The sequence below is a fragment of the Carcharodon carcharias genome, chromosome 7, assembly GCF_017639515.1.
Source record: "Carcharodon carcharias isolate sCarCar2 chromosome 7, sCarCar2.pri, whole genome shotgun sequence".
In the NCBI taxonomy this organism is placed as follows: Eukaryota; Metazoa; Chordata; class Chondrichthyes; order Lamniformes; family Lamnidae; genus Carcharodon; species Carcharodon carcharias.
Window position 1 is genome coordinate 111300914 of NC_054473.1, and position 9598 is coordinate 111310511.

Here is a 9598-nt window from a genome sequence, read left to right on the forward strand (position 1 = left end):
CTCTCCAAGGGCCACACATCACCTTCAGCTTCAATGTCACCCCTAAGCAAACAACTTGCATTTATATAGCACCTTTAACATAACAAAATGTCCCAGAGCACTTCACAGGAGCTTTATGGAATAAAGTTAGACATCAAACCACACAAGAAGTTATTAGGGCAGATGATCAAAAGCTTGGTCAAAGAGGTAGGTTTTAAGGAGCATCTTGAAGAAGGAAAAAGGAGGTAGAGACGGACGGAGAGGGTTAGGCAGGACATTCCAGAGCTGAGGGCCCAGGCAGCTGAAAGGACGATCACCAGAGGTGCAATTATAATCAGGAATGCTCAAGAGGCCAGAATTTGCAGAGCAGAGATCTCAAAGGATTGAGGAAGTTTCAGGGATAGGGAGTGGTGAGGCCAAAGAGGGATTTGAAAATAACAATGAGAATTTTAAAATGGAGGTGTCGCTTGACCAAGAACTAATATGGGTTAGCAAGCACAGGGGAGATTGGTGAACGAGACTTGGTGCAAGTCAGATGTGGCAGCAGAGTTTTGAACAATCTCACATTTAGGGGGAACATGGGAGGCTGGCCAGGGGTGCATCAGAATAGTTTAGTCTAGTAACAAAGGGAGGGCTGAGAGTTTCAGCAGATGAGCTGAAGCGGGGGTGAGGGGAGGTGGGGGTTAGGAGGAAGAGTCAGGCAGTATTAGGGGGTATAAGTCAGTGGTCTCAATGATGGTGCATGTAGATGTGTGGAAGGGAGCTCATCCTGGGGGCAAATATAACATCAAGGCTGTGAAGAGTCTGGTTTAACCTCAGAGTTGCCAGGGAGAGGAATGGAATCAGTGGTCATGAAATTGAGTTTATTATAGGACCAAAGATGATAGCTTCAGTCTTCACAAAATTTAGTTGGAGGAAATTTATGCTCATCCAGTACTGGATGTTGGATAAGCAGCCTGACAGAGCTGGAGGAGAGGTAGTACTGAGTACTGTCAACGCACATCAGGAAACCAATGCCATGATTTCTGATGGCATCACTGAGGGGCAGCATGTAGATGAGAAATAGGAGACGACCAAGGACAGATCCTTGTGGAACACCAGAGTTAGTGGTGCGGGAGCAGGAAGAGAAGCCATTGCTGATTATCCTCTGTCTACGATAAGAAAGATAAGAATAAGAACAGTCCCACCCAGTTGGACAAGAATAGAGAGGCGTTGAGGAGGATGGTGTGGTCAACCATGTCAGAGACTGCAGACAGGTCACGAAGGACAAGGAGGGACACGGTCAAATTGGTTGTAATTTGTGACTGTAGTAAGAGCTGTTTCATAACTGTGGCAAGAGTGGAAGCCTATTTGGAAGGATTCAAACAAGAATTTCCAATAAAGGCGGCCAAGAATTTGGAAAACAACACCACGTTCAAGGATTTTGGAGAAGAGCGGAAGGTTTGAAATGGGATTGTACCTGATAAGAGAGAAACATTAATGTCAGTTAACATGGGAGCCTGAAACCAATTGGAGTGGTCACAGTTAGGTCGGAATAGGGTCTGGAGAAGAAGTGAATTTCATCAACAAGATGAGCTTGGAGGAGAAATGAGGCGAGGTAGGAGAGTAACTGGATAAAGATACAAGTTCAAAGTTGAGGAAAGAGACGCCTTAGAGGAAATTAGGCCCAATGGGCTCAGGGAAGGGAAGGAAGCAGCTGAACACCTGATCTCAATCTTTGAAACAAAAAGTGACGGACTCATCGGACTTGTGGTTGGAGGTGAGGACAGAGGAGGCGGGGGGGTAGTTTACGGAGACGGTTAGGTGGTGGAGAAGAGAAGCCGGGTGATGTCTCAGCCTTCAGGAATGATCTTTGTAGAGGGGAAGTTGCAGTGATGGAATGTAGGACCCAATAACGCTTCAATTTGTCTAGCCAGATCTGGCGATGAATGATTAACCAGTTATTCACCAAAGTCTGCATTCCTAAGACACAAGGAACAGAGATGAGAGGTATACCAGGACAACTGATTAGGGTAAGAAACAGTAATGGTTCTAGTGGGGACAAGGGCATCAGAGGTGGGAGAGAGGATGTGATTTAGTGAATCAGTAACTGCCAAGATGAATTAAAGGTCAGAGACTGGATACTTGGTAATTCGTGTGAAGAGAGGGAGAGATAGACTCAGGGGAAAGGGTTTCCCAAAGGTCAGACACAGAAAGAATTGACGCAAAAGACAAGTTAACTTGAATGATAGCTGCATCACTATATCTAGCAAATGTATTTTCGTAAATATTATCTGCTAAAAACCCAAACCAGGAGCTAAGCTCTTACTTCTCAATCTCCAGGGCGGCCACTTTTCTCTTCTCATACAGCTTATCATTGAGAGCCCGCACAATGTTGGAGGTGAGAGGAGCAAAGTCCTTCTCCGTGTTCATCCTGTCGATCAAAAACTCTTGGCTATCTGATCTCGTTAGTCACCAGCTGAGGAGAGAGTAGAAATAAATTAAGGTGAGAGAAGAGAAATAAAGGACGGACATAAATAAAGAGGAAGCCAGGTCAATTGGTATGAGACAGACAAGAGATGGGATAGACAACTGGGCAGAACAGAAACAAGCGACAGTTTGGGAGGGAGAGATGCCATGAATGGGATGAAAGAGAAAAGATCAGGAATATTGAGGGGACAGACTGACAGGGAAGAAGGGAGGTGGTCAAAGAGAGGGAGAAGTAGGTTGTGGCAGAGGGAGATAGTGGATGTCAAGGTGACGGAGCAGGAGTGGTGAGTGTGACTGCTGGGTGGTGTGAGGGAAGGCGACGGCGGGGAGAGCGGGGCGGGGAGAGCGGGGCGGGGAGAGCGGGGCGGGGAGAGCGGGGCGGGGCGGGGAGGGCGGGGCGGGGCAGGGAGGGCGGGGGCGGGGCCTGGAGGGCGAGGGCGGGGCCTGGAGGGCGAGGGCGGGGCGGGGAGGGCGGGCGAGCGGGCGGGGCGGGGCGAGGCGGCGGGGCGGGGCGGCGGGGCGGGGCGGGGCGAGCGGGGCGGGGCGGGGCGAGCGGGGCGGGGCGGGGCGAGCGGGGCGGGGCGGGGCGAGCGGGGCGGGGCGGGGCGAGCGGGCGGGGGGGCGGGGCGGGGCGAGCGGGGGCGGGGCGGGGCGAGCGGGGCGGGGCGGGGGCGAGCGGGGCGGGGCGGGGCGAGCGGGGCGGGGCGGGGAGAGCGGGGCGGGGCGGGGAGAGCGGGGCGGGGCGGGGGGGGGGGGGGGGGGGGGGGGGGGGGCGGGGGGGGGGGGGGGGGGCGGGGGGGGGGGGGGGGGGGGGGGGGGGGGCGGGGGGGGGGGGGGGGGGGGGGGGGGGGGGGGGGGGCGGGGGGGGGGGGGGGGGGGGGGGGGCGGGGGGGGGGGGGGGGCGGGGGGGGGGGGGGGGGGGGGGGGGGGGGGGGGCGGGGGGGGGGGGGGCGGGGGGGGGGGGGGGGGGGGGGGGGGGGGGGGGGGGGGGGGGGGGGGGGGCGGGGGGGGGGGGGGGGGGGGGGGGGGGGGGGGGGGGCGGGGGGGGGGGGGGGGGGGCGGGGGGGGGGGCGGGGGGGGGGGGGGGGGGCGGGGGGGGGGGGGGGCGGGGGGGGGGCGGGGGGGGGGGGGGGGGGGGCGGGGGGGGGGGGGGGGGGGGGGGGGGGGGCGGGGGGGGGGGGGGGGGGGGGGCGGGGGGGGGGGGGGGGGGGGGGGGGGGGGGGGGGGGGGGGGGGGGGGGGGGGGCGGGGGGGGGGGGGGGGGGGGGGGGGGGGGGGGGGGGGGGGCGGGGGGGGGGGGGGGCGGGGGGGGGGGGGGGGGGGGGGGGGGGGCGGGGGGGGGGGGGGGGGGGGGGCGGGGGGGGGGGGGGGGCGGGGGGGGGGGGGGGGGGGGGGGGGGGGGGGGGGGGGGGGGGGGGGGGGGGGGGGGGGGCGGGGGCGGGGGGGGGGGGGGGGGGGGGGGGGGGGGGGGGGGGGGGGGGGGGGGGGGGCGGGGGGGGGGGGGGGGGGGGGGGGGGGGGGGGGGGGGGGCGGGGGGGGGGGGGGGGGGGGGGGGGGGGGGGGGGGGGGGGGGGCGGGGGGCGGGGGGGGGGGGGGGGGGGGGGGGGGGGGGGGGGGGGGGGGGGGGGGGGGGGGGGGGGGGGGGGGGGGGGGGGGGGGGGGCGGGGGGGGGGGCGGGGGGGGGGGGGGGGGGGGGGGGGGGGGGGGGGGGGGGGGGGGGGGGGGGGGGGGGGGGGGGGGGGGGGCGGGGGGGGGGGGGGGGGGGGGGGGGGGGGGGGGGGGGGCGGGGGGGGGGGGGGGGCGGGGGGGGCGGGGGGGGGGGGGGGGGGGGGGGGGGGGGGGGGCGGGGGGCGGGGGGGGGGGGGGGGGGGCGGGGGGGGGGGGGGGGGGGGGGGGGGGGGGGGGGGGGGGGCGGGGGGGGGGGGGGGGGGGGGGGGGGCGGGGGGGGGGGGGGGGGCGGGGGGGGGGGGGGGGGGGGGGGGGGGGGGGGGCGGGGGGGGGGGGGGGGGGGGGGGGGGGGGGGGGGGGGGCGGGGGGGGGGCGGGGGGGGGGGGGGGGGGGGGGGGGGGGGGGGGGGGGGGGGGGGGGGCGGGGGGGGGGGGCGGGGGGGGGGGGGGGGGGCGGGGGGGGGGGGGGGGGCGGGGGGGGGGGGGGGGGGGGGGGGGGGGGGGGGGGGGGGGGGGGGGGGGGGGGGGGGGGGGGGGGCGGGGGGGGGGGGGGGGGGGGGGGGGGGGGGGGGGGGGGGCGGGGGGGGGCGGGGGGGGGGGGGGGGGCGGGGGGGGCGGGGGGGGGGGGGGGGGGGGGGGGGGGGGGGGGGGGGGCGGGGGGGGGGGGGGGGGGGGGGGGGCGGGGGGGGGGGGGGGGGGGGGGGCGGGGGGGGGGGCGGGGGGGGGGGGGGGGGGGGGGGGGCGGGGGGGGGGGGGGGGGGGGGGGGGGGGGGGGGGGGGGGGGGGGGGGGGGGGGGGCGGGGGGGGGGGGGGGGGGGGGGGGGGCGGGGGGGGGGGGGGGGGGGGGGGGGGGGGGGGGCGGGGGGGGGGGGGGGGGGGGGGGGGGGGGGGGGGGGGGGGGGGGGCGGGGGGGGGGGGGGGGGGGGCGGGGGGGGGGGGGGGGGGGGGGGGGGGGGGGGGGGGGGGGGGGGGGGGGGGGGGGGGGGGGGGGGGGGGGGGGGGGGGGGGGGGGGGGGGCGGGGGGGGGGGGGGGGGGGGGGGGGGGGCGGGGGGGGGGGGGGGGGGGGGCGGGGGGGGGGGGGGGGGGGGGGGGGGGGGGGGGCGGGGGGGGGGGGGGGGGGGGGGGGGGGGGGGGGGGGGGGGGGGGGGGGGGCGGGGGGGGGGGGGGGGGGGGGGGGGCGGGGGGGGGGGGGGGGGGGGGGGGGGGGGGGGGGGGGGGGGCGGGGGGGGGGGGGGGGGGGGGGGGGGGGGGGCGGGGGGGGGGGGGGGGGGGGGGGGGGGGGGGGGGGGGGGGGGGCGGGGGGGGGGGGCGGGGGGGGGGGGGGGGGGGGCGGGGGGGGGGGGGGGGGCGGGGGGGGGGGGGGGGGGGGGGGGGGGGGGGGGGGGGGGGGGGGGGGCGGGGGGGGGGGGGGGGGGGGGGGGGGGGGGGGGGGGGGGGGGGGGGGGGGGGGGGGGGGGGGGGGGGGGGGGGGGGGGGGGGGGGCGGGGGGGGGGGGGGGGGGGGGGGGGGGGGGGGGGGGGGGGGGGGGGCGGGGGGGGGGGGGGGGGGGGGGGGGGGGGGGGGGGGGGGGGGGGGGCGGGGGGGGGGGGGGGGGGGGGGGGCGGGGGGGGGGGGGGGGGGGGGGGGGGGGGGGGGGGGGGGGGGGGGGGGGGGGGGGGGGGGGGGGGGGGGGGCGGGGGGGGGGGGGGGGGGGGGGGGGGGGGGGGGGGGGGGGGGGGGGGGGGCGGGGGGGGGGGGGGGGGGGGGGGGGGGGGGGGGGGGGGGGGGGGGGGGGGGGGGGGGGGGGGGGGGGGGGGGGGGGGGGGGGGGGGGGGGGGGGGGGCGGGGGGGGGGGGGGGGGGGGGGGGGGGGGGGGGGGGGGGGGCGGGGGGGGGGGGGGGGGGGGGGGGGGGGGGGGGGGGGGGGGGGCGGGGGGGGGGGGGGGGGGGGGGGGGGGGGGGGGGGGGGGGGGGGGGGGGGGGGCGGGGGGGGGGGGGGGGGGGGGGGGCGGGGGGGGGGGGGGGGGGGGGGGGGGGGGGGGGGGGGGGGGGGGGGGGGGGGGGGCGGGGGGGGGGGGGGGGGGGGGGGGGGGGGGGGGGCGGGGGGGGGGGGGGGGGGGGGGGGGGGGGGGGGGGGCGGGGGGGGGGGGGGGGGGGGGGGGGGGGGGGGGGGGGGGGGGGGGGGGGGGGGGGGGGGGGGGGGGGGGGGGGGGGGGGGGGGGGGCGGGGGGGGGGGGGGGGGGGGGGGGGGGGGGGGGGGGGGGGGGGGGGGGGGGGGGGGGGGGGGGGGGGGGGGCGGGGGGGGGGGGGGGGGGGGGGGGGGGGGGGGGGGGGGGGGGGGGGGGGGGGGGGGCGGGGGGGGGGGGGGGGGGGGGGGGGGGGGGGGGGGGGGGGGGGGGGGGGGGGGGGGGGGGGGGGGGGAGGGGAGGGGGGAGTGGGGGGGGGGGGGAGGAGGGGAGGGAGGAGGGGAGGGGGGAGTGGGGGAGGGGGGGAGGGGGGGAGGAGGGGAGGGAGGAGGGGGGAGGGGGGAGGGGGGGAGGGGAGGGGGGAGGGGGGAGGGGAGGAGGGAGGGGGGAGGGGAGGAGGGGAGGAGAGGAGGGGAGGGGTGGGTGGGGAGTTAGTGGGGAGGGGAGGGGAGGGGAGTGGGAGGGTAGATGACAGCGGGGAGGGGAGGGGAGGAGGGGTGGGGTGGGGAGGTGACAGCGGGGAGGGGAGGAGGGTTGGGGAGGGGAGCTGACAGCGGGGCGGGGAGGGGAGGGGAGGGGAGGGGAGGTGACAGCGGGGAGGGGAGGAGAGGAGTGGGTGGGGAGGTGACAGCGGGGAGGGGAGGGGAGGTGACAGCGGGGAGGGGAGGGGAGGAGTGGGTGGGGAGGTGACAGCGAGGAGGGGAGGGGAGGAGTGGGTGGGGAGGTGACAGCGGGGAGGGGAGGGGAGGTGACAGCGGGGAGGGGAGGGGAGGGGAGGAGGAGTGGGTGGGGAGGTGACAGCGGGGAGGGGAGGGGGGTTGGGGAGGGGAGGTGACAGCAGGGAGGGGAGGGGAGGAGGGGTGGGGTTGGGTGGGGAGGTGACAGTGGGGAGGGGAGGTGACAGCAGGGAGGGGAGGGGAGGAGGGGTGGGGTTGGGTGGGGAGGTGACAGCGGGGAGGGGAGGAGGGTTGGGGAGGGGAGGTGACAGCGGGGAGGGGAGGAGGAGTGGGGTTGGGTGGGGAGGTGACAGCGGGGAGGGGAGGAGGAGTGGGGTTGGGTGGGGAGGTGACAGCGGGGAGGGGAGGAGGGTTGGGGAGGGGAGGTGACAGCGGGGAGGGGAGGAGGATTGGGGAGGGGAGGTGACAGCGGGGAGGGGAGAGCGGGGAGCGGGGAGGGGAGAGCGGGGAGCGGGGAGGGAGGGGAGGGGAGGGGAGGGCGGGGAGGGGAGGGGAGGAGGAGTGGGTGGGGAGTTAGTGGGGAGGGGAGGGGGGAGGGGCGGAGAAGGGGAGGGGGAGGGGGGAGGGGGGGAGGGGGAGGGGAGGGGGAGGGGGAGGGGGAGGGGAGGGGGAGGGGGAGGGGAGGGGGAGGGGGGGGAGGGGAGGGGGAGGGGGGGAGGGGGAGGGGGAGGGGGGAGGGGAGGGGGAGGGTGGAGGGGAGGAGCGGAGGGGAAGTGACAGCGGGGAGTGGAGGAGGGGAGTGGAGGAGGGGAGGGGAGGAGGGGAGGGGGGGGGGAGGGGAGGGGGGGAGGGGGGGAGGGGAGGAGAGAAGGGGAGGGGAGGTGACAGCGGGGAGGAGAGGAGGGGAGGGGTGGGTGGGGAGTTAGTGGGGAGGGGAGGGGAGGGGAATGGGAGGGGAGGGGAATGGGAGGGGAGGGGAGTGGGAGGGTAGATGACAGCGGGGAGGGGAGGAGGGGTGGGGTGCGGAGGTGACAGCGGGGAGGGGAGGAGGGTTGGGGAGGGGAGCTGACAGCGGGGAGGGGAGCTGACAGCGGGGAGGGGAGGGGAGGGGAGGGGAGGTGACAGCGGGGAGGGGAGGAGAGGAGTGGGTGGGGAGGTGACAGCGGGGAGGGGAGGGGAGGGGAGGTGACAGCGGGGAGGGGAGGGGAGGAGTGGGTGGGGAGGTGACAGCGAGGAGGGGAGGGGAGGAGTGGGTGGGGAGGTGACAGCGGGGAGGGGAGGGGAGGTGACAGCGGGGAGGGGAGGGGAGGAGGAGTGGGTGGGGAGGTGACAGCGGGGAGGGGAGGGGGGTTGGGGAGGGGAGGTGACAGCAGGGAGGGGAGGGGAGGAGGGGAGGAGGATTGGGGAGGGGAGGTGACAGCGGGGAGGGGAGGAGGATTGGGGAGGGGAGGTGACAGCGGGGAGGGGAGGAGGATTGGGGAGGGGAGGTGACAGCGGGGAGGGGAGGAGGAGTGGGTGGGGAGGTGACAGCGGGGAGGGGAGGAGGAGTGGGTGGGGAGGTGACAGCGGGAAGGGGAGGGGAGGAGTGGGTGGGGAGGTGACAGCGGGGAGGGGAGGGGAGGAGGAGTGGGTGGGGAGGTGACAGCGGGGAGGGGAAGGGAGGAGGAGTGGGTGGGGAGGTGACAGCGGGGAGGGGAAGGGAGGAGGAGTGGGTGGGGAGGTGACAGCGGGGAGGGGAGAGGGGTGTTTGTGGGGGCGGGAAACTCAAGTCTCCTACTTTCAGCCTCTGATCCGGTTTATTGAGCGATTCGAGAGCGGGGCCCCGGCTCTAAGTCTCCATCCCGCCTCCCACTCAACTCAACTCAACTTAATCCAACCCAGCCAAGCCAGGCCCGGCCGCTCTCTATCCCAGCGTCTCTCTCACTCCCCCTCTCCTTCTCCTTCTCCCTCTCCCTCTCCCTCATCCTCATCCTCACCCTCTCCTCTCCTCTCCTCTCCCCGTCACCGTTAAGCCGCCATATCGAGCTGGTCATATGACTCAGACAGACCTAAGCAGCTGAGCCTGAATGCTGCGAATTGTCAGAGGAGAGCTATCGAGCACCGGCTGGCAGATGACCAAAGGGGCGGTGCCATAGGTGGGAAACGCCCAGAAGCAGCAGGAGGAGCCAGGGTGAGTGCGAGGAGCCAGGGTGAGTGGGAGGAGCCAGTGTTGGTGGGTGGGGCCTGGGTGAGTGGGAAAGGCCAGGAGTGGGTGGAGCAGTTGAGAGCCAAGAGGATGGGGAGTGGGTGCAGTTGGATGTGTAGAAGAAGAGTAGGAGTTGTTAGAAAAGGGTGAATTGTGGAGTTATAGAGAGTGAGTGGGGAGGTGTCAGAGAAGGGGAGTGGGGGGGCTTGTGAGGAGGAGTGGAAGGGGATGATATTATTGGAAGTGGTCCAAGTGGTTGGGGTGCCTAGAGAGGTGGCAGTGGGAAGGTTTAGCGAGGTGCTGTAGGAGAGGTTAGAGAGAGGGAGTTGGAGGAGTTTGAGAGAGAGAGTGGAGGATTTAGAGAGGATATATTTTGACGGAGGGAGTGTTTAGGGGGAGTGGGAAGGATTAGAGAGGGAGCGGGGTTAGAGGGAGGAGGGGTTAGAGTGGAGTGGGG

General features: G+C 74.1%; 2 protein-coding genes across 8 annotated transcripts in view; both read right to left on the reverse strand.

Annotated features, from left to right (window-relative positions):
* The window catches only part of vac14 (vac14 homolog (S. cerevisiae)), a 449264-nt gene extending 440215 nt beyond the window's left edge, over positions 1–9049 (reverse strand). For 3 of the 7 annotated variants that reach the window (XM_041191737.1, XM_041191736.1, XM_041191738.1), the window contains exons 1-2: positions 8938–9006; positions 2288–2437 (exon numbers count right to left, since the gene is read on the reverse strand). In XM_041191737.1, the coding sequence (XP_041047671.1) occupies positions 2288–2391 (104 nt within the window). In that variant the 5' untranslated portion in view covers positions 2392–2437; positions 8938–9006. Of the gene's footprint in view, positions 1–2287; positions 2439–8733; positions 8852–8932 lie in introns of those variants that run through there. The other 4 variants (XM_041191735.1, XM_041191734.1, XM_041191731.1 and 1 more) reach the window with 4 other exon arrangements.
* LOC121280030 (uncharacterized proline-rich protein-like) lies at positions 3615–4610 on the reverse strand (the record flags this gene model as incomplete). Its single annotated transcript, XM_041191659.1, has 2 exons — positions 3615–3671; positions 4560–4610. Coding segments are annotated over 2 exons (108 nt in total), but the record flags the coding sequence as incomplete, so codon positions are not given.
* Positions 9050–9598: the final 549 nt, after the last annotated feature.